The 24,854-nt window shown below is 42.4% G+C and overlaps 1 protein-coding gene and 1 long non-coding RNA gene across 2 annotated transcripts; both read left to right on the forward strand.

Moving 5' to 3' along the window:
* Positions 1-546: 546 nt before the first annotated feature.
* LOC311047079 (uncharacterized protein) lies at positions 547-5,577 on the forward strand (the record flags this gene model as incomplete). Its single annotated transcript, XM_084059664.1, has 8 exons — positions 547-676; positions 2,613-2,681; positions 3,171-3,327; positions 3,904-4,081; positions 4,531-4,607; positions 4,696-4,882; positions 5,017-5,235; positions 5,393-5,577. The coding sequence occupies exons 4-8, from the start codon at positions 3,907-3,909 to the stop codon at positions 5,575-5,577; spliced, it is 843 nt and encodes a 280-aa protein (XP_083915790.1). The 5' UTR covers positions 547-676; positions 2,613-2,681; positions 3,171-3,327; positions 3,904-3,906.
* Positions 5,578-14,255: 8,678 nt separating this feature from the next.
* Positions 14,256-15,896, forward strand: LOC311047264. Its single transcript, XR_014600955.1, has 3 exons — positions 14,256-14,416; positions 14,512-14,691; positions 15,456-15,896. It is a non-coding gene; the product is annotated as an uncharacterized lncRNA (long non-coding RNA).
* The last annotated feature ends 8,958 nt before the right edge of the window (positions 15,897-24,854 follow it).

Genomic DNA, 24,854 nt, shown 5'->3' on the forward strand with positions numbered 1-24,854 from the left:
CACGTGATCTTTTCTGATCATTGATGTTGGTTTCACATATTTTAGTCCTCAATACTTAGTCTTTACTTGGTCTGCTACCCCCCCTCCCCTCAAACCAAACCTCTTTACAGAAAATAGCCGATCTACAAGCTTGTAGATCAGCAATTTTTGGAAAATGCTCCTACCAGAATAGCTGGGGTTCAAGTGAAAAAAGTTTTTTTTAAAAGGTTCCAAACACAAAGATTTGGTGGTCCCCCTGTAACTCTGGGGACTCCCGGCCCCTAGGGGTCTGGACCCCCTGTTGAAGACCCCTGTTCTAACTTTTTTTGTCCTGAACTGATGCAAAATATGAGTGATGCAATAATATAACTATGCAAAATATAACCTATAATAGATATATAAATATAGATATATATTTAAAAAAAATAATCTGATGCAAAATATTCGTTTTTGTGAACTGATTTATGTATTATTTACCCATGTCTTCTATCATTGTCATTCACAAATTAATAATTTGGTGTGAACTGATCAGGTGATTTACAATAATTGTATTTACAATTACAACAGCCTAAGGTATGCCAGGAGATGGGATGCCAGACAGAAACGCCTGCTTCCAGGGACGTTGGCTGTCAAACCTCTCCTGACAGGAGGGATATTGGTGTGCAATACCGCAAGAAGCCTGAAAGAAGAAGCAAGAGTGAGTTTATGTCTCTCTTCATATAACCCCCATATTCGTGCTATAACCAATGTCTTGATTTGTGAGTAATCCCTTTTGTAATGTCTGCTGTCATAGTAGTGGGGCATATTAAGTCAATATTCCATCAGAATCTTTCACTTGGTGATACAAGCACCAAAATTGGCACAAATGATGTCCAGGATGTACTATCTAAGAAAAGTACGAGATCCAGCTGACAATCCAAGATGGCCGCCAGTTTTCAAGATGGCCGCCTCATCAAATGCAAAATAAATGTTTTTTGAAGTAAAACTTGAATGAAGACAAATGTATTAATGATCCAAACATCAAAATGAATGTATTCTGACTGGAAGAACTCAATAGTGTCAATTGAATTCCAATATGGCCGCCAGTTTTCAAGATGGCGGTTATTACGTGACTCAAAATGAGCATTTTCGGAAGCTGTCTGATCACAGATATTGCATTAAGTTGAAGGGAAACATCCATGATCATTCATTGAAATGCTGTGGTCAAGCTCTATTGGTTTGTCATTTTTTATAAGAGTGACGTCAAAGCACAACCCGGGCACACTGGTGACATCACTGCTGTGAGACTCAGCATGGGGTTCAGTGTCGGCTTGTAGTGTACTAGCTGTAGGTGTAGTTTACTAACTGTTGTAGTGGTGTACTCATTGTAGTTTGTACTGTAGTATACGTTAATGTCCCAAATGCTAATAAGCCCCTGTATATATCTCAACTACAAGTTTAGTTTGTTGTAGTATTGTAGTTAGATTGCCGCACCTGAATTGACAGGATGTGCCAGCGCGGGAGACAAACAAACTCATCAGCCTTGAAGGCTTAAGTCCTTGCAACCACGAAGAAGCTGACTCCAGCATCTTCACACATGCTCTCCATGCAGCCAAGCAACAAATGAAGTCTGTGTTGATTGAGGCATGCAACACAGATATTCTTGTTGTTGCAGTCAGTGCAGGCTTAGAAATTATGTGGGTATAATTTGGCCAGGGTCAGTCCATTAGGTGATTGCCAATTCATGATATGGTAGTAATTGTTGGCCCAGAGAAATCCAGTGGCATGCTGTCCTTCCACGCCAGTGGAAAGACAGTTGTGTCAGCTTTTCATGGTAAAGGCAAGAAAACTGCATGTCAGGCAACAGTGTGCAAAATGCAAACTGAGAGCCCTGCCAACTGTGGCTGGCAAAAAGATGGAGAGGTCTGGACAATCCCTCCACCTATTGTTCAGACTTGTGAGCAGTTGACAAAATGTGTCTAAAAGACTGAATCCCGAGGACGATGCAAATGCTACCACTTCATGCTTAAGTGTACACAGTTGTGTGTCTGCAAATGTGAGGACTAAAAGAAGAACCAAACTGTTACGGTTTGGTTCCATATGACCAAAGTGCAGTCCAGTCCAGTCCAGTCCAGCATAATACAGTACAGTCCAGTACAGTACTACAGTCCAATACAGTACAGTCCAGTATAATACAGTCCAGTCCAGTCCAGTAAAGCACAGTACAGTGCCGTACAGTGCAGTACAGTATAATACAGTGCCGTACAGTGCCTACAGTGCCGTCCAGTACAGCACAGCACAGTACAGTATAGCACAGCACAGCACAGCACAGCACAGCACAGCACAGCACAGCATTTGTATCATCATAATATCCAATAATTAAAATGTTGTAAATGCAGAATTGGATTTCACCTACTCAAAAACATATATTTGGATGTATAGACCATCAAAATAGGATTATTCAATCAAAATATAGTTCAAACACCATTTAAAACCACTTTGAATGGCGGCCATCTTGAAAAATGGCGGCCATATTGTTTTTTCAAGTGGATCTCGTACTTTTCTGAGAGAGTAGGTTCTGAAGCACTTGTGTGCCAAATTCGGTGCTTGTATCACCAAGTGAAAGATCGTTTCAGCAATCTGCTCCACTATAGGTACTCAAGTCATCCGACGGGTCAAACACAAAGCGTGCAGCACTGATCCTGCAATAACACTTGTGCAAGGTAGGGCTGTGCGATATGGCCAAAATATGTCACAATATCTTTATGACTTTCATCAGTATAACAATATTTGATGGTATAGTGTTCCAATTATAATGTGATATTGTATTGTTTTATGTCACCTGAGGACTGCATTTACTAAATGGACACCTTGTTGTCTCTGACTGCAGAGTTATTAGTGAACACTGCTTTCAAGATGTTATTTTGTGCTTGAAATGGTTTGAACCAGATTCATGTTTGGGGTCACGGAAGGGTCATGCTATACCTGAGCAAGAATGTTTTAGTTTTGTTTTGAGATCAATCAGTAGTGCACATAGTTGTCTGTCTGTCCTTTGTATAGTATGTAACTGACCCTGTGACTGTGATTTTAACTGCTGGGTTCAAAATGAGCTGAAGATAATCTTTGTACCCTGGTGGTGTACAGTTTTCATGTAAATATGAATAAAGGCAACATTTCACTTTTTATAATGTTGGACTTTACTCTTATATTAGATCTACAGCAAAGTCCGCTGGCAGCCTCCACTCCAGTTTCCTCTCAAGCCTCCACTTCTGACCTCTCTACACTCACCTCTCCTGCCAAAAGGCCAAGAACAGAGGTCGACCCTGACTATCGGTTAGAGGAGACGGGTTCCTCAGCCTACAATGACAGGTAGGTCTCAAATTATTTATCATTTTACTTTTCATGGAGAAATTATATTTTACTTAATTCTAAACCTTCACTTCATCAATGTTTGATTTTCCTTGACAACCCTGGCAACATACATAATTAACAATGTATCTTTAAAACCTGTTTTCTATAGCACAATAATAGAGACACCACCTCAGACAATGAGAAAATTCATTGTCTATGAAGAGAACTTGATGGAGTTGTTCAGGAAATGCCCTGTCTGCTCAAGATCATGTTCTCTGAGAACCAGGACGGTGGGAACATTGCTGCATGTGGACCAAAAGTGTGGTCACTGTGATTATCACTTCCAGTGGGACAGTCAGCCGTATGCCAAAAACATACCAGCTGGAAACCTACAGCTGGCTGCAGCAGTGCTTTTCACTGGGTCCTCCTTCTTAAAAGTAGAAAAGGTGAGAGCAGTTTGATGAAATTATTTGTATGTACAGTATGTGCTGTGGTGTCATATTTTTAACTGTGTGTGTGTGTGTGTGTGTGTGTGTGTGTGTGTGTGTGTGTGTGTGTGTGTGTGTGTGTGTGTGTGTGTGTTTTTTACTGTAGTTCATGAAGGCATTTCATATCGTGGGGATTTGCCACACGACATACCTCAAGCACCAGAGAAGATTTCTCTTCCCAGCCATCAACTGGCACTGGACAGAAGAGCAGAGGCACACCATCAGAGAGGCCGTAGCTAGAGGGGATGTTGTTCTTGGAGGGGACATGCGCTGTGACTCTCCCGGTATGTACTGTATACAGCAGGGGTCTTCAACAGGGGGTCCGGGACCCCTAGGGGGTCCTCAGAGTTACTACAAGGGGGCCGTCAAATCTTTGTGTGATAGGATATTTTTTACACTTGCATCCCATTTCTGAGGAAAACTTTAGCCAAAAATAGCAGATCCACAAGCTCACAATGCCTCTCGCTGCAAGCTTGTAGATCGGCTATTCTTGCCAAAGAGCTATCGGTGTAGACAGAGGGATAAAAGCGAAAACCACGTAAACAAAAAAAGTTGAATCTGAAACATACTCTTATACGATATAGAGGGGGTCCCTGCTTCACTCTCTCTCAGCTAGGGGGTCCTTGAGCTGAAAACGTTGAAGAGCCCTGGTATACAGTATAGTGACCTTCCTTTGATGGATGTTTTTAAATATTTTTTAAAGATCAACTGATATCCCCCCTCCCTCCCCCAGGATACTGTGCCAAATATGGGACCTACAGTGTGATGGATCTTCGTGCCAACAAGATGATTGATATTCAACTCATTCAGGTACAAGTTTAGTGTCTCAGTGTTAAAATGTATGCATGCCATCATCTGTCATTACAGTTATGGAAACTATTCTGATTTGTAATTTCAGAGCAACGAGGTGGGAAATAGCGCGCGGATGGAGAAGGAGGGGCTTATAAAGAGTCTTGACCACCTGAAAGCGAATGGGCTCAGTACTATTAAATCAATAGTTACTGACAGGCATTCAGGGGTGATGAAGTTCCTGAAATCGAAGCCCGAGATTGACCACCGCTTCGATCCATGGCACATGGGAAAAGGTATCCATAATTTGCTTGAATAGTGTGCAATGTGCAGTAAACATATTAGTCTAATTTACCATGCTCAACCTGTGCTTCCACAACAGTGAGTCTTTGTTCCAAAGATTTAGGATGACTCTGTATTTTATGTGTAGGAGTTGGCAAGAAAATTGATGCTCTTGCAAAAACGAGGGATTGCAAAGAACTTGGCCCCTGGAAGAAAAGTGTGGTCAACCATTTCTATTGGTGTGGCTCCTCATCGTCATCTGGTAGGGAAATTGTAGCCAAATGGAAGTCGGTGGCAAATCATGTGCAGGACGTTCACTCACACGATGATGAGGACTTTCCTGAATGCCTCCATTTGCCTCTTGTGGGTGACCAGGCCAGTGGCTCAAACCAAGTATGTACACAATTATTTGATGCAACATTGGCAATTTATTTGCACAAAATGATGGTAACATAAATTACACATTACTTAGTTTTTCTGTGTTACAACTATTACTAAACCAAGTTATCCTTATTGTGTGACAGGTACTGCTGCATGTGAAAAGTTGGCTGATATCATCAAGGCCCCCAGGCTGTTGAAGGACATGGAGAAGATGAGCTGTGACTTTCAGACCTCTTCCATAGAGTCCTTTCACAGCATGATCCTGAAGTTTGCGCCAAAAAGTGTTGCTTTTTCCTTCATCGGGATGTTGTGCAGGTATGGTCTATGAATTTGTTAGGTTTCGAGAGCCTATCAGGCTTCGAACCCTATTACATCTCTACACTTTCATTATTAGGTTTCGAGAGCCTGTAAGGCTTCGAACCCTATTACATCTCTACACTTTCACTATTCTTCCGCCGTTTTTGCCAGTTCTGGCCTAACCGCCTGGTCACTTCTTATGAAATTCGGCAATATGGTAGAGGGCTATGCCAAACGGCGAAAACCCGAAACTCACAACCATTGGCCAAAGGGTGGCGCTGTAGCACTCAATTGAACATGCCAACTTTGAACAGGTACAGCTCATGCCCTGTTCGACCTACAGCCATGAAACTTCGATACACACATGCGTCTCCTCATGCCTAACAACTTTCACTGTTTGACTTTTGACCTCTGACCTTTAGATCTCCCACCATTTCGAATTCTATGAAAAGCAGTAAAAAGCAGTAAAAAGCCTACTCCTCCTGGGATTTATGAGCAATCTGTACGAAACTGTATACACATGAACTTTGGACCAATGCCGACAGACGTAACTTAGCGGATTTTCCATAAGTGAAAACGTTAAGCTTTTATAAGCCAATGAAAATTGCAGCTTTTTTAAAATTATTCATCTGCCCCTAACACATACATGCAGACTCACATTTGTTTGACACTTTGCAATATTGTAGAGGGTCCTTCCAAGTATCACTGAAACCAATCTTACTCCAATTGGTCAAAGGGGGGCGCTATAGCAATTTTTTGAAAATGCAAACTTTAAACAGGCAAAAGTCATGCCTCGTTTGGCCGACAGCCGTTAAACCTGCTTACACATGTGCCTTGACTCATGAGGAACACATGTATCACTTTGACCAGTAAGCTCTGCCCTTAGATTGTCTGCAATTTTGAGCAGTTTGAAAAACATTTAAATCCAGGATTTCTGAGCAATTTGCATGAAACTGTGTCAAATACATGTTTGAGGCCCTTTTTCACAGGTTCAGGTGTGTTGGTTCAATAGCTTGATCGCTTAATCATCTGCCTTGAAACCATAGGGTAGCCGGTTCGAATCCCACCTCAGGTAGACTTAATTATAATTGCATTGCACACAACATGACTATATCAATGAATACATGTGCAATTGTTAAAGATGACGAGAAATGCATACTTGAAAGTAGTTATTTTCAATGTATGACGTACTTCATTCGCGCTTTTGTTTTGTTTTGTTGGATTCTCCCTTTTCACTGTCTAAGGCTGTGTATTGGATAGCTCCACCAGTAGAGTGTGAGTCTCATGTGCCGAAGGTCCCTGGTTCGAATCCCACTTATTACAGTTCACATTTAAATTGCATTGTACAAAACATGACCCTGTTAATTCAGACAAGTGCAATGTTTAGACAATAACACGAAATGCTTTTGAGAGTAGTTTTTTTTTATGTATGACATACTTTCTTGTGAAAATAGCCGATCTACAATCTCACACCTTTTTAGATAGCAACGCGTTGTGAGCTTGTAGATCAACTATTTTCCACTAGTTTCCATTCCGAAATATATTGAGCAGTTTGAAAAACATTTAAACCAAGGATTTCTGAGCAATTTGCGTGAAAGTGTGTCATGTGTGTGAACTCCCTTTTCACTAGTACAGGTCTGTTGGCCCAATGGCTTAATCATCTGCCTTGAAACCACAGGGTTCCTGGTTCGAATCCCACGTCATGTAGAATTCATTATAATTGCATTGCACACAACATGACTGTATCAATGAATGCATGTGCAATTGTTAACCAGTAAACTCCGCCCTTAGATTGTCTGCAATTTTGAGCAGTTTGAAAAACATTTAAATCCAGTATTTCTGAGCAATTTGCGTGAAAGTGTGTCATGTGTGTGAACTCCCTTTTCATCAGTTCGGGTCTGTTGGCCCAATGGCTTAATCATCTGCCTTGATACCAGAGCGTCGCCGGTTCAAATCTCACCTCATGCAGACCTCAACTCAATTGCATTACACACAACATGACTGTATCAATGAATAAACATGCAATTGTTAAATGAAACACTTATTGAGAGTAGTTGTTTTCAATGTATGATGTACTTCATTCCCTCTTTTGTTTTGTTTTGTTTTGTTGGATTCTCCCTTCTCACTGACCAAGGCTGTGGATTGAATAGCTTGATCAATACAGTGTTAGTCTCATGTGCCAAAGGTCCACGGCTCAAACCCCACTTGTCACAGTTTACATTTAAATTGCATTATGCAAAACATGACCCTGTTAATTCAGACATGTGCACTTTGCTCTCTCTCTCTCTCTCTCTCTCTCTCTCTCTCTCTCTCTCTCTCTCTCTCTCTCTCTCTCTCTCTGCCTGTCTGCCACTCTGTCACTGTCTGTCTGTCTGCCAGTCTGCCACTCTGTCACTGTCTGTCTGTCTGTCTGTCTGTCTGTCTGTCTGTCTGCCAGTCTGCCAGTCTGTCACTCTGTCACAGTCTGTCTGTCTGCCTGTCTGCCACTCTGTCACTGTCTGTCTGTCTGCCAGTCTGCCACTCTGTCACTGTCTGTCTGTCTGTCTGCCAGTCTGCCACTCTGTCACAGTCTGTCTGTCTGTCTGTCTGCCAGTCTGCCACTCTGTCACTGTCTGTCTGTCTGCCAGTCTGCCAGTCTGCCACAGTCTGCCAGTCTGCCAGTCTGCCACTCTGTCACTGTCTGTCTGTCTGCCAGTCTGCCACTCTGCCACTCTGTCACAGTCTGTCTGTTTGTCTGTCTGCCACTCTGTCACAGTCTGCCAGTCTGCCAGTCTGTCACAGTCTGCCACTCTGTCACTGTCTGTCTGTCTGTCTGCCAGTCTGCCAGTCTGCCACAGTCTGTCTGTCTGCCAGTCTGCCATTCTGCCACAGTCTGTCACAGTCTGCCAGTCTGCCAGTCTGCCACTCTGTCACAGTCTGCCACTCTGCCAGTCTGCCACTCTGTCAAAGTCTGCCAGTCTGCCAGTCTGCCACTCTGTCAAAGTCTGCCAGTCTGCCAGTCTGCCACTCTTGTCACAGTCTGCCAGTCTGCCATTATTCTCGAAACCGCTAATTGCTGCTTGCAGCTATATTTATTATTATTATTCTTCCGCCGTTTTTGCCAGTTCTGGCCTAACCGCCTGGTCACTTCTTATGAAATTCGGCAATATGGTAGAGGGCTATGCCAAACGGCGAAAACCCGAAACTCACAACCATTGGCCAAAGGGTGGCGCTGTAGCACTCAATTGAAAATGCCAACTTTGAACAGGTACAGCTCATGCCCTGTTCGACCTACAGCCATGAAACTTCGATACACACATGCGTCTCCTCATGCCTAACAACTTTCACTGTTTGACTTTTGACCTCTGACCTTTAGATCTCCCACCATTTCGAATTCTATGAAAAGCAGTAAAAAGCAGTAAAAAGCCTACTCCTCCTGGGATTTATGAGCAATCTGTACGAAACTGTATACACATGAACTTTGGACCAATGCCGACAGACGTAACCAAGCGGATTTTCCATAAGTGAAAACGTTAAGCTTTTATAAGCCAATGAAAATTGCAGCTTTTTTTAAATTATTCATCTGCCCCTAACACATACATGCAGACTCACATTTGTTTGACACTTTGCAATATTGTAGAGGGTCCTTCCAAGTATCACTGAAACCAATCTTACTCCAATTGGTCAAAGGGGGGCGCTATAGCAATTTTTTGAAAATGCAAACTTTAAACAGGCAAAAGTCATGCCTCGTTTGGCCGACAGCCGTTAAACCTGCTTACACATGTGCCTTGACTCATGAGGAACACATGTATCACTTTGACCAGTAAGCTCTGCCCTTAGATTGTCTGCAATTTTGAGCAGTTTGAAAAACATTTAAATCCAGGATTTCTGAGCAATTTGCATGAAACTGTGTCAAATACATGTTTGAGGCCCTTTTTCACAGGTTCAGGTGTGTTGGTTCAATAGCTTGATCGCTTAATCATCTGCCTTGAAACCATAGGGTAGCCGGTTCGAATCCCACCTCAGGTAGACTTAATTATAATTGCATTGCACACAACATGACTATATCAATGAATACATGTGCAATTGTTAAAGATGACGAGAAATGAATACTTGAAAGTAGTTATTTTCAATGTATGACGTACTTCATTCGCGCTTTTGTTTTGTTTTGTTGGATTCTCCCTTTTCACTGTCTAAGGCTGTGTATTGGATAGCTCCACCAGTAGAGTGTGAGTCTCATGTGCCAAAGGTCCCTGGTTCGAATCCCACTTATTACAGTTCACATTTAAATTGCATTGTACAAAACATGACCCTGTTAATTCAGACATGTGCAATGTTTAGACAATAACACAAAATGCTTTTGAGAGTAGTTGTTTTTTATGTATGACATACTTTCTTGTGAAAATAGCCGATCTACAATCTCACACCTTTTTAGATAGCAACGCGTTGTGAGCTTGTAGATCGACTATTTTCCACTAGTTTCCATTCCGAAATATATTGAGCAGTTTGAAAAACATTTAAACCAAGGATTTCTGAGCAATTTGCGTGAAAGTGTGTCATGTGTGTAAACTCCCTTTTCACTAGTACAGGTCTGTTGGCCCAATGGCTTAATCATCTGCCTTGAAACCACAGGGTTCCTGGTTCGAATCCCACGTCATGTAGAATTCATTATAATTGCATTGCACACAACATGACTGTATCAATGAATACATGTGCAATTGTTAATTAGGTTTCGAGAGCCATCAGGCTTCGAAAGCTATTACATCTCTACACTTTCACTATTATTAAGGTTTCGAGAGCCTGTAAGGCTTCGAAGCCTTATTGCATTCCTTGGCTTTCACTATTATTATTCTTCCGCCGTTTTTGCCAGTTCTGGCCTAACCGCGTGGTCACTTTTTATGAAATTCGGCAATATGGTAGAGGGCTATGCCAAACGGCGAAAACCCGAAACTCACAACCATTGGCCAAAGGGTGGCGCTGTAGCACTCAATTGAAAATGCCAACTTTGAACAGGTACAGCTCATGCCCTGTTTGACCTACAGCCATGAAACTTTGATACACACATGCGTCTCCTCATGCCTAACAACTTTCACTGTTTGACTTTTGACCTCTGACCTTTAGATCTCCCACCATTTCGAATTCTATGAAAAGCAGTAAAAAGCAGTAAAAATCAAACTCCTCCTGGGATTTTTGAGCAATCTGTACGAAACTGTCTACACATGAACTTTGGACCAATGCCGACAGAACTAAGCAAGCGGATTTTCCATAAGTGAAAACGTTAAGCTTTTATAAGCCAATGAAAATTGCATGTTTTATGACAATTATTCATCTGCCCCTAACACATACATGCAGACTCACATTTGTTTGACACTTTGCAATATTGTAGAGGGTCATTCCAAGTATCACTGAAACCAATCTTACTCCAATTGGTCAAAGGGGGGCGCTATAGCAATTTTTTGAAAATGCAAACTTTAAACAGGCAAAAGTCATGCCTCGTTTGGCCGACAGCCGTTAAACCTGCTTACACATGTGCCTTGACTCATGAGGAACACATGTATCACTTTGACCAGTAAGCTCTGCCCTTAGATTGTCGGCAATTTTGAGCAGTTTGAAAAACATTTAAATCCAGGATTTCTGAGCAATTTGCGTGAAACTGTGTCAAATACATGTTTGAGGCCCTTTTTCACAGGTTCAGGTGTGTTGGTTCAATAGCTTGATCGCTTAATCATCTGCCTTGAAACCATAGGGTAGCCGGTTCGAATCCCACCTCAGGTAGACTTCATTATAATTGCATTGCACACAACATGACTATATCAATGAATACATGTGCAATTGTTAAAGATGACGAGAAATGCATACTTGAAAGTAGTTATTTTCAATGTATGGCGTACTTCATTCGCGCTTTTGTTTTGTTTTGTTGGACTCTCCCTTTTCACTGTCTAAGGCTGTGTATTGGATAGCTCCACCAGTAGAGTGTGAGTCTCATGTGCCGAAGGTCCCTGGTTCAAATCCCACTTATTACAGTTCACATTTAAATTGCATTGTACAAAACATGACCCTGTTAATTCAGACATGTGCAATGTTTAGACAATAACACAAAATGCTTTTGAGAGTAGTTGTTTTTTATGTATGACATACTTTCTTGTGAAAATAGCCGATCTACAATCTCACACCTTTTTAGATAGCAACGCGTTGTGAGCTTGTAGATCGACTATTTTCCACTAGTTTCCATTCCGAAATATATTGAGCAGTTTGAAAAACATTTAAAGCAAGGATTTGTGAGCAATTTGCGTTAAAGTGTGTCATGTGTGTGAACTCCCTTTTCACTAGTACAGGTCTGTTGGCCCAATGGCTTAATCATCTGCCTTGATACCGCAGAGTCGCCGGTTCAAATCCCACGTCATGCAGACTTCAACTCAATTGCATTGCACACAACATGATTGTATCAATGAATAAACATGCAATTGATAAATGAAATGCTTATTGAGAGTAGTTATTTTCAATGTATGACGTACTTCATTCCCTCTTTTGTTTTGTTTTGTTGGATTCTCCTTTTTCACTGACTAAGGCTGTGCATTGAATAGCTTGATCAATACACTGTTAGTCTCATGTGCCAGAGGTCCATGGTTCAAACCCCACTCGTCAGAGTTTACATTTAAATTGCGTTGTACAAAACATGACCCTGTTAATTCAGACATGTGCAATTTTTAAACAATAACATGAAATGCTTTTGAGAGTAGTTGTTTTTTATGTATGACATACTTTCTTGTGAAAATAGCTGATCTACAATCTCACACCGGAAGAACCTATAGGACGGAAAAACCTATAGATATCAACAGACACCATCAGGGAGGCCATATCTTTAGCTCAATGAGAAGAGAGGCAGCCTGTGAATCCATAGGTCGCTGGTTCGATCCCTGTCCCCAACAATGCGTTGAGGTGATCATCATTTGGAATTCCCCCTATTCCCATGGATTGGATCCACCCCTCTCACCTGCTCTCACTCATCACCAATCACACCTGCCACATGCACAGTACAATTTTTAGGTACTTTTACTTTACTACTCTACTCTACTACAATTACAGCAGATGACAGCTTTAGTTACTTGTTACTTTGCAGATGTAATTATTAATACAACACCTACAGTAACCACATACAGCCGATCTACAATGTGACGCGTTATGAGCTTGTATGTATATAATAAGCAACCCATGCTGTATGATAACTTACCACATATGAAATCCAATTCTGTCTATCCAATAGCTCAGTCTGTACTGTGGCCATAGCTGAGTGGTTAGTGAGCCCACCTAGGGAGCCAGAGGCCCTGGTTGCCCCAGGTACGATTCCAGGCCAGGCCAGCAAATGTGTCGATGAAATGAAATTTGTCCCTGAGCAAGACTCTTAACCCTTAAATGCTCACAGGCCCTCATTGGAAACAAGACCGCAAGGACTTTCATGAACGGACCTGGAATTATCCTTATCCTTTACACTGTCTACCCACAAGTCTATAGGTCCCTGGTTCAAACCCCAATTTAACCGGTCCAAATATAATTTACTGAACAAAAATCATGACTTTGTTAATTAATGCATGTTCACTTCTTCTCTCTCGCTCTCTCTCTTACTGCCTCTCTTTCTCACTGCCTCTCTCTCTCTCTCTCTCTCTCTCTCTCTCTCTCTCTCTCTCTCTCTCTCTCTCTCTCTCTCTCTGCCACTCTGCCACTGTCTGTCTGTCTGCCAGTCTGCCACTCTGTCACTGTCTGTCTGTCTGCCAGTCTGCCACTCTGTCACTGTCTGTCTGTCTGTCTGTCTGTCTGTCTGTCTGCCAGTCTGCCAGTCTGCCACTCTGTCACTCTGTCACAGTCTGTCTGTCTGCCAGTCTGCCACTCTGTCACTGTCTGTCTGTCTGCCAGTCTGCCACTCTGTCACTGTCTGTCTGTCTGTCTGCCAGTCTGCCACTCTGTCACAGTCTGTCTGTCTGTCTGTCTGCCAGTCTGCCACTCTGTCACTGTCTGTCTGTCTGCCAGTCTGCCAGTCTGTCTGTCTGCCAGTCTGCCAGTCTGCCACTCTGTCACTGTCTGTCTGTCTGCCAGTCTGCCACTCTGCCACTCTGTCACAGTCTGTCTGTTTGTCTGTCTGCCACTCTGTCACAGTCTGCCAGTCTGCCAGTCTGTCACAGTCTGCCAGTCTGCCACTCTGTCACTGTCTGTCTGTCTGTCTGCCAGTCTGCCACAGTCTGTCTGCCGGTCTGCCAGTCTGCCACAGTCTGTCACAGTCTGCCAGTCTGCCACTCTGTCACAGTCTGCCAGTCTGCCAGTCTGCCACTCTGTCAAAGTCTGCCAGTCTGCCAGTCTGCCACTCTGTCACAGTCTGCCAGTCTGCCATTATTCTCGAAACCGCTCATTGCTGCTTGCAGCTATATTTTGTTTTTAAATTTGGAATTGTATGCACTACTTCAGTGATGATTTTACAGTGATTATTTTTTTGTGAATAGCCTCCATATGGCCCCTCTCAATAACTTTTAAACCACATGAACACTAGCGTCCCTATCCCGTTACATTACATACTGTAGCATCCCTATTTGTACATATTGTACAACACAAGACAACATTGTTTTCCAATGAGCTATTTTCGGCGAAGAGAATTGAATAACATAACATAACAATAATAACATTTTTGATATGCAAGACGGGTGAAAATGTTTCTTACATCGCACTTAATACATGTGTCTTGTCCTATTTTAGAACTCAGTTGGCAGCCATTCACTACAACGAGAACGGCAAGCGGCTTCAAGCAACAACCAGTGATGGTGAGCTCAGATGGCACATCCTGTACCCACGGTACAAGCAGGGGGACTACGCAGTGCGACCCTTGAAGACAAATCCCACATTTAGTAAGTATTTGTATTTTCATAGTGGCAAAACTAGCAACCCCTCATTATATTACCTAGATATTGCACATTTTCACATTATCTTTCTCCTACTGCAGAATACATTGACAAGCTGCAGGATCTGGTTTTCAATGATCTGCTGGACCAGCCTGAGACCTACCAGGACCTCCTCAGGCAGATACCGGTTCCTGATCACCTTTGTACCCAGTTCTACCAACCAGACAAACAAGAGGCTGTGGCTCGACACTCATCACGCTTCTTTCTTTCAAATGGCTAAGGTGCAAATGATACTCAGCTCTATATTGTGATAGAAATCATTGTTATAGTGTTTTTTCAACAGGGGTCTCTCCGTCTTTCCAGCTCTTTAGTATAAAATACATTTTCAGGTGAGATACAAATTTCATCTATCAGGAGAAACCCCATTTATCAGATTCAATGTTGTAGTGTAGTTCTTTCAGATTGGATGAAATAGTTATCCCGACCTTAAAATTAACCTTAGAAAAATTAGACCTAAAACAAATTAGACCTGGAGTGATAAGGAGACCCTGCTCTGATTCTGAACAAACACTCTATAGCAGTGGTTCTCAAACTTTTTTGCGTCAAGGACCCTCAAATTGACACATAATAGCCCACGGGCCCCCAGTTAAAAATATATACCGGGGTCTCAACCATTTTAATTTTAATTTCAAGGACCCCTTGAAGTTAGATATGCATTAGGCCATGGAAACCATGGAATATGCATTAGGCCATGGACCCCCATTTGATACCATTTTGATCTCGGGGACCCCCAATCTACATTGCAGTATCATCATCATCATGCAGTATCATCATCAGTGTTCATTTAACTCTGAGTGTACAAATGGAACCAAATGGACCCATTACACTCTCACTTACAGACTCATAAGGGTCATTTTGGTTCCTACCGATTAATTTGGCTGGGGACCCCCTGGAAGCGGACCTCACTTTGAAAACCACTGCTCTATAGCAATGACTACTCACAATATAGAGCTATTTTAATACTTATTTTACTGTCCTGCATTAGGGTCCAGAGCTCTACAGTGTTGCTGGCTCCGCTGTCACGCCGCCCGTATCGGTGAACTCGCCATCATTTCCAGGTGCCTGACATAGGCCACGGTCAGCCTCATCTTTCTCTCTGAAGCTGTCTGAGACCCACCAGAGGCCCCCACAGAGGTCTACATGTCTGAGGTCATCATGGAATTGACAGGGACCCTTACTGTAGTTTTGTGTTAGTCTGTTACTGCAGGGGTTTTCAATGTTTTTCAGACCAAGGACCCCTTAGCTGAGAAAGAGATGAAGCAGGGGACCCCCTACTACATATTGTATACAATTGTGTTACAGATTTAACTTTTCATAGATTCATACTCATTCAGACTTGTTTGACAGCACTATCATCCGTGTTGTGTAAATGAATGTTTTTCGTCTGTATGTTGGATTCATGTGCATTTGCAGACATTACCTCATTACTGAGTAAACTTGAACTTTGGCTCTGTACTTGGTCTGTTCTTTTCCCCCTTTACACCAAATGTCTTCACCAAAAATAGCTTGTACATATGATATTTTCTGCTAATGTTCCCTCCAGAATAGGAATGCTAGGGTTCAAGTGGTAATGTAAAAAAATAAGTTGACAAAGAGGACCCCCTGTTGAAGACTAATGTGTTACTGAATAGAAAGCAGCACATTCCTAACATAAGGACATCAAAACTTGACTAACTGAAATGTTATACGACCACAATTAAAAAATAATCTGCTCAGGAGGGACTAATTGAAACACTTACATTTCTTATAGTAATATTTAAAAAATGTGGGTTATCATTCTTTCATAGCATGTTTTTAATCTACTTAGTATTTCACTTTCATACCTTTTAGTAATGTAGCTGTCTCACTGATGTTTTTTATATATGCTCGGAAGTCACTGTAAATTATGGTAACCTCAGTGCGTCTCGAGCATAAAGGTTTTAAATGAAATATACTAGCTATGGTTTCTTTACAGACATCACTAGTGTGGGAACGTATTCTACCAATGAATGTAAAACAGGAATATTTTTTGGTAATGAATTGACAGTGAACCATGCTGAAGAGTAATTTACCAATCATTTATTGAAATCCAAGAGGGGGCAGAAAACCGCGATACTGTGAATCGGGAGATTTAGGGAATTCTTGTCTGATGCGGGTCACCACACAGGAGGGGAGGACAACTCTGACTTTGTCGCCCAGGTAACCCCAACACCAACGCACAAAGTTCCTGTATCCCAGGTGCCTGTAACAGCTGCAGAAAAAAGAGAAAGAGGTTTAGTGTTAAATGGCTATTTGTCTACAATATTACACTGAATAAATGTATTGCTCTTTGACGGGCACACAATATGTACTAACTTGTTTAAAATGGGGTCCTCCATCTCTCCATGATGATGCAGGTAGGTGCCATATACAGCCTGCAGCACGAAGGGATTCAGGGTTACAGCCTCAAACCCTGGGTGGACTGTCATACACTGTACCCCCCCAACCTGAGCACATCTGATCATGACCTGTATTTGGAAAGACATGTTTTTGGTCATTGATAATATACTACGTTTCAATTACCTATTATGATACAAAATTAGTTGGCCTACTATTATACTCCAAACATATATGGATTATGTTGACAGTACAGTATTCAGGTCATGGGGGTATAGCTGGCTGGGCATAATTATGTGATGCTTTAGGGCAGCGGTTCTCAACCTTTTCAGCCTGTGAACCCCCCCCCCCCCCCATTTTTTAAAATCATTTCTGAATATGGGACCCCCCACCCTGACGAGCACATGGAATTGTAGGGGTTTAGGCATTCGATTTAGATGTCTCAACAGATAGATATTGTGAAAATAGCAGATCTACAAGCTCACAACACCTCGCAAGGCATTGTGAGCTTGTAGATCAGCTATTTTCTAAATGTTTGCCTCTTTCTTATATTTGACAATTTGGTCGAGGTTTGACCAGTTTTAATGTATACTTTGTTGATTACTTTTGTGGCCATAAGCCCCCACCACTGCTTTAGGGTGTAGTTTTGTAACAATGCTTCTGTATAGAGAAGTAAGGGGACCTTACCTTGGCCACCTCTCTGCAGCACACATTCTCTCTGGGGGACAGAATTTCACAGTTGCCACATGTACACCTGGTGGAACAGATATAGACATTACATTACATTACAGTCATTTAGCACAGTGGTTCTCAACCTGTGGGTCGGGACCCCTAATTTTGAAATATTGAAAGAATTGAATGAAAAAAGACCATTACTGCATCATAAGTAATCAACAAACTATCAAACATTGGCATATGTTTCAAATAATATAATAAAGACGCCAAAAGTGTGAAAATAGCCGATCTACAAGCTCACTCAGCATTGCCAGGCATTGTGAGCTTGTAGATCGGATATTTAAAAAATATTTATCTGTGGAACCGAGTCAAACTAATGTAACCTAATGCCTCAACTCCAAGTGCTTGTCAGGGGAGGGGGGTCCCCAGTTCGAAAAAATATGATTATTTTGGGGGGTCCCCAGTTCAAATATGATTATTTTGGGGGGTCCCCAGTTCAAATATGATTATTTTGGGGGGTCCCCAGTTCAAATATGATTATTTTGGGGGGTCGCGGCCCTGAAAAGGTTGAGAACCACTTTTTTAGCAGACGCTTTTATCCAAAGCGACTTACAAGTGCATTCACATAGGTAGGGAACAAAACTTGAGGTGGTTGAGGGCACACTGACACTCTTACTAGATAAAGTTTAGTGACATTAATTTACCAAGTTGATTATGTCGGTATTTTTTAGCCTATATATGAGCAGGACGAAATAGTTGACCACAAAGTGAAGTTTATTTACCATTTTTTGTCACCCATGCGCCAGTCAGACGGCAAAGCTTCACCTCCGACGGCTCCATCCTCTTCCTCCATAGCTGAGCCTGAAGCTAGGGGTTCAAACTGATAGGGTAATGGTGGACCTGCTCCACCAACACGTTGATTCATCTCATTCTCCCCCCCTGAATTCCCTCCGGGAGATCCAGGGGGGGAGAAATCTTCCACTTCATCATGAGATGAATCTTCGGGAGATGGAGGAGGTGAGAAGTCCTCCACCTCAACAGAGGCTTCTGTTCTGAAAGATTCAGTGTCACTGTCCATCGCGTTCTCCATTGAATTCTCCATTGCAGTAACCGTGCATGTGAACTTCGGGCGCGCGCGTGCGTGCGTGTGTGTGTGTGTGTGTGTGTGTGTGCGTGCGTGTGCGTGTGCGTGAGAGAGAGAGAGGAAGAGGGTGGGTGTGTCTGGGTGTGTGTGGTTGTGGAGGTGGAGAGACGTCATGCTGAAACAACAGCGCCATCCTCCTAACAGGTGCTCCAGACCGGGACCTCCGCTCCGTGTTTCGACCGGATGAAAGACAGCAGTCATAGCCGGCGAAAGTGCTCACAGCACGGCATGAAAATAATTAGACACTGGATACTAATACCTGACGTTTTTTTGTAAAGGACTTTTATTTTTTTAGGGGTAAATATGCCATGTAGTTGCGAAATCTTTATTATTTTTTCACCTGCAACAGCTAGTTTTGATTTTTGTTTTAGAAGTCGCATTTTCGGTGCGGTCAGCTTTTCTGTGGCTCGATTCAGAATATAATGATATGTACGTCGCTCCACTCCGCCCCTCCCACCCAACAACGGATAACCACGCCCACATTTTTGGTTTCTTTTCATTTCTCGATTCTGATAAAATAAATGAAGAGGCGGGGTGTCCTGACCCTTTAAATAACCGGTGCTGTAGCGCTTTTGCACGGATTGAGTTGATTATTTTAACAACAACAGTCATCACATGTGACATGTCAATTGCTTTAGCAGCCAGTGCCTGCTGATGTATCACGCAGTGGTAGTTTACAAACGGCGGAAAATCTTCGTCTTTTCTGCACAGTGAAACAAATCCCCGTCTGTTGTCATCGATACGATTTTATGAATGGGAATCTTGTACTCACGCACGTAATCCTTGAATGCGTTGTACACATCCTCACCCCGGGTCCTTTGCTTCAACGGAATAAGGGCAAGAAATTCCTCTTTGATGGTAAAATCGGCAAAAAACATTCAAACAACAAACACAATTAGCTGGGCTGTGTCAGTGGCATCAGTGGACTCATCAAATTGAAGTGAAAAGTATTCACAGTTTGACAAGTCTTTGAAAACTTGCTGGGATACATCTTCAGACAGCGATTCCACTCTCCTGGCGACCGTAGGTGCACCAAGCGACAACGTTTGTATCAATGCTTTAATTAGGTTTCGAGAGCCTATCAGGCTTCGAACCCTATTACATCTGTAAGAATTCATGATCTTCCGCCGGTTTTGCCAGTTCTGGCCTAACCGCGTGGTCACTTTTTATGAAATTCGGCAATATGGTAGAGGGCTATGCCAAACGGCGAAAACCCGAAACTCACAAACATTGGCCAAAGGGTGGCGCTGTAGCACTCAATTGAAATATGCCAACTTTGAACAGGTACAGCTCATGCCCTGTTCGACCTACAGCCATGAAACTTCGATACACACATGCGTCTCCTCATGCCTAACAACTTTCACACTCTGACTTTTGACCTCTGACCTTTAGATCTCCCACCATTTCGAATTCTATGAAAAGCAGTAAAAAGCAGTAAAAAAATCACTTCTCCTGGGATTTATGAGCAATCTGTACGAAACTGTATACACATGAACTTTGGACCAATGCCGACAAACGTAACTTAGCGGATTTTCCATAAGTGAAAACGTTAAGCTTTTATAAGCCAATGAAAATTGCAGCTTTTTTTAAATTATTCATCTGCCCCTAACACATACATGCAGACTCACATTTGTTTGACACTTTGCAATATTGTAGAGGGTCCTTCCAAGTATCACTGAAACCAATCTTACTCCAATTGGTCAAAGGGGGGCGCTATAGCAATTTTTTGAAAATGCAAACTTTAAACAGGCAAAAGTCATGCCTCGTTTGGCCGACAGCCGTTAAACCTGCTTACACATGTGCCTTGACTCATGAGGAACACATGTATCACTTTGACCAGTAAGCTCTGCCCTTAGATTGTCTGCAATTTTGAGCAGTTTGAAAAACATTTAAATCCAGGATTTCTGAGCAATTTGCATGAAACTGTGTCAAATACACGTTTGAGGCCCTTTTTCACAGGTTCAGGTGTGTTGGTTCAATAGCTTGATCGCTTAATCATCTGCCTTGAAACCATAGGGTAGCCGGTTCGAATCCCACCTCAGGTAGACTTAATTATAATTGCATTGCACACAACATGACTATATCAATGAATACACGTGCAATTGTTAAAGATGACGAGAAATGAATACTTGAAAGTAGTTATTTTCAATGTATGACGTACTTCATTCACGCTTTTGTTTTGTTTTGTTGGATTCTCCCTTTTCACTGTCTAAGGCTGTGTATTGGATAGCTCCACCAGTAGAGTGTGAGTCTCATGTGCCAAAGGTCCCTGGTTCGAATCCCACTTATTACAGTTCACATTTAAATTGCATTGTACAAAACATGACCCTGTTAATTCAGACATGTGCAATGTTTAGACAATAACACGAAATGCTTTTGAGAGTAGTTGTTTTTTATGTATGACATACTTTCTTGTGAAAATAGCTGATCTACAATCTCACACCGGAAGAACCTATAGGACGGAAAAACCTATAGATATCAACAGACACCATCAGGGAGGCCATATCTTTAGCTCAATGAGAAGAGAGGCAGCCTGTGAATCCATAGGTCGCTGGTTCGATCCCTGTCCCCAACAATGCGTTGAGGTGATCATCATTTGGAATTCCCCCTATTCCCATGGATTGGATCCACCCCTCTCACCTGCTCTCACTCATCACCAATCACACCTGCCACATGCACAGTACAATTTTTAGGTACTTTTACTTTACTACTCTACTCTACTACAATTACAGCAGATGACTGCTTTAATTACTTGTTACTTTGCAGATGTATAATTATTAATACAACACCTACAGTAACCACATACAGCCGATCTACAATGTGACGCGTTATGAGCTTGTATGTATATAATAAGCAACCCATGCTGTATGATAACTTACCACATATGAAATCCAATTCTGTCTATCCAATGGCTCAGTCTGTACTGTGGCCATAGCTGAGTGGTTAGTGAGCCCACCTAGGGAGCCAGAGGCCCTGGTTGCCCCAGGTACGATTCCAGGCCAGGCCAGCAAATGTGTCGATGAAATTAAATTTGTCCCTGAGCAAGACTCTTAACCCCTAATTGCTCACAGGCCCTCATTGGAAACAAGACCGCAAGGACTTTCATGAACGGACCTGGAATTATCCTTATCCTTTACACTGTCTACCCACAAGTCTATAGGTCCCTGGTTCAAACCCCAATTTAACCGGTCCAAATATAATTTACTGAACAAAAATCATGACTTTGTTAATTAATGCATGTTCACTTCTTCTCTCTCGCTCTCTCTCTTACTGCCTCTCTTTCTCACTGCCTCTCTCTCTCTCTCCCTCTCTCTCTCTCTTTCTTTTCTCTCCCTCTCTCTCTCCCTCTCCCTCTCCCTCTCCCTCTCTCTCTCTCTCTCTCTCTCTCTCTCTCTCTTTCTCTCTCTCACTCTGTCACTGTCTGCCAGTCTGCCACTCTGTCACTGTCTGTCTGTCTGTCTGCCAGTCTGCCACTCTGTCACTGTCTGTCTGTCTGCCAGTCTGACACTCTGTCACTGTCTGTCTGTCTGCCAGTCTGCCACTCTGTCACTGTCTGTCTGTCTGTCTGCCAGTCTGCCACTCTGTCACAGTCTGTCTGTCTGTCTGTCTGTCTGTCTGTCTGTCTGTCTGTCTGTCTGTCTGTCTGTCTGCCAGTCTGCCACTCTGTCACAGTCTGCCAGTCTGCCAGTCTGCCACTCTGTCACAGTCTGCCAGTCTGCCAGTCTGCCAGGCTGCCACTCTGTCACAGTCTGCCAGTCTGCCACTCTGTCACAGTCTGCCAGTCTGCCACTCTGTCACTGTCTGTCTGTCTGCCAGTCTGCCAGTCTGCCACAGTCTGTCTGTCTGCCAGTCTGCCAGTCTGCCACAGTCTGTCACAGTCTGCCAGTCTGCCAGTCTGCCACTCTGTCACAGTCTGCCACTCTGTCACAGTCTGCCAGTCTGCCAGTCTGCCACTCTGTCACAGTGTGCCAGTCTGCCAGTCTGCCATTATTCTCGAAACCGCTCATTGCTGCTTGCAGCTATATTTTCTTCCTTGTTTTTAAGGTTAGAAAACAAGCTGTCAGCCGTGACATTCAGCAATTCTTTAACCATCTCCCGTCCGTAAATGGTTTCTTGCGCCGAGACAAAACATGGCTAATTCGGAACGATGCCTCTGTCGCCAGCTTGTTTTTTGTTGTTGTCGGTGGCGCAGTAAACAGCCGCTGCTGTGTTTGGAGTCCACTTTTCAGTTCATCAATTCTTTTCAATCTTTTTGCGCTGTTCAGTGGATACAGGTCTTTGTATTTAGCATGCACGGTAGAATGATGGCGTTCCAGGTTGCCACGTTTTGGCAAAGTTAACGTCTTTTGGCATACGAGGCATGTAGTATTCCCATGCGCTGACGTGAAAAAAAAATCATGCTCACATTCCAGGTGGTAATGGTATGTTTTCGGTTTCTTTTTCGCCGGACCTTCCATAGCTTGTCACTGCTTGCCTGTGTAGGTATAGTAGTGTGTGGTTCATTTGCTCTCTGTGGGTTTTTATACTGATGTAGTTATGTTCTGATATGCATATGCAAAACACCACTCCGGATGCGGGAGATAGCGGCCAAACAATAGAACAGAAGCATTCCACAGTGGATGGCCCCAGACATGTCCGTTTGGTAAACAGCTAGATGAGCTACTCTAAATACACACATTCTGTGTATTGTCGATGGCTGCCCGTCTGCCACCGGGTCCGCCCCGCAATCGACTTCAAAGGCTTTGATGATCTACCGGTAGATCGTAATCGACTGGTTGGTTACCCCTGTTCTAGTTGATCTGTGTGAACATGTTTGTGAACTAACATCATATGTTTGTTATTGTCTTCCAAATGGTCTTTCATGTGATTGACTGACATTACCATGAACACACAGTACTCCAATAAACCTCACACCGCAAACCACCTCTTATATTTCAATGTTTATTATAAGACAACAATATGAACTTATCAGTCAAAAGTACTGAACAAAATTAAAGAGAAAGTAATGCATGATAATAATACATGATCATTTGTTTTATGTAGGCTACATGCTAATCTTAACAATTATTCATTTACATTCACCATATGTTAAATCTGACCTGACCTTAAACTCTCAGTCTTTTCTCTGGAGATCACAATTCACTTTTATACCACACGAGGGAGTACTTCACACATGCAACAATAATTTGGTTCTTACGTCTGACGTAATTTAAAACACACCAGAGAATTCACACTGGAGAGAAACCGTATGGGTGTGATCAGTGTGGACAACACTTCTCTGTGATGTCCAACCTTAAGATACACCAGAGAATTCACACTGGAGAGAAACCTTATGGGTGTGATCAGTGTGGATAACACTTCTCTGTGATGTCCAACCTTAAAAAACACCAGTTAATTCACACTGGAGAGAAACCGTATGGGTGTGATCAGTGTGGACAACACTTCTCTCAAATGTACGACCTTAAAACACACCAGAGAATTCACACTGGAGAGTCTATGAATTGAATACCAAGGCCCTCATTGGAAACAAGTCCGCAAGGACTTTTATGAACGGACCTGTTAGACAAAGTATTTTAAATGTAAATGTGTTGTTTTACATTTTTTGCCTAATAAAATATTCAATCAATCAAAAAGAGAAACCTTATGGGTGTGATCAGTGTGGAAAACATTTCTCTGTGATGTCCAGACTTAAAACACCAGTGAATTCACACTGGAGAAAAATCTTAATTTGGTCAGTGTGGAATTAATTTTACTCAGTTAAGCAGTCTAAAATGACATACATGCACAAACCAATGACACATGATTGTGAACTGTGTTACACTCGCTACATTATAAAGGATGCTTTCATTTACAATAAAAAAAAACTCTAGTCATGTCCTTGTGTGGATGTGTTTCTCTCATCTCAATCTTGCTAGTCAAGCAGAGCCATTAAGATAGATAGGCCATTCCATTTCCTATTTTACAAGATTGCTCCAAATTCCTTCCGAACAATACAACCTGGTGAGGTGAAGGAATAACTGATTGCTAAATTATGTTCATAGTCTTCATTGTACATCACAGCATCTTCATTTATTTGACAAACATCTTGTGTTATGTAGAATTACAAGGTCTTATATCTCCCTCACCCACTTCACACCTGCACTGCAACATTCCTTTTGTCTTGTGAGTATGTGGCACCGCTAAAAACACCCAATACTTATAATATGGTAC

This window comes from Gymnoscopelus microlampas (genome assembly GCF_963454915.1).
Source record: "Gymnoscopelus microlampas genome assembly, chromosome: 6".
Classification (NCBI taxonomy): Eukaryota; Metazoa; Chordata; class Actinopteri; order Myctophiformes; family Myctophidae; genus Gymnoscopelus; species Gymnoscopelus microlampas.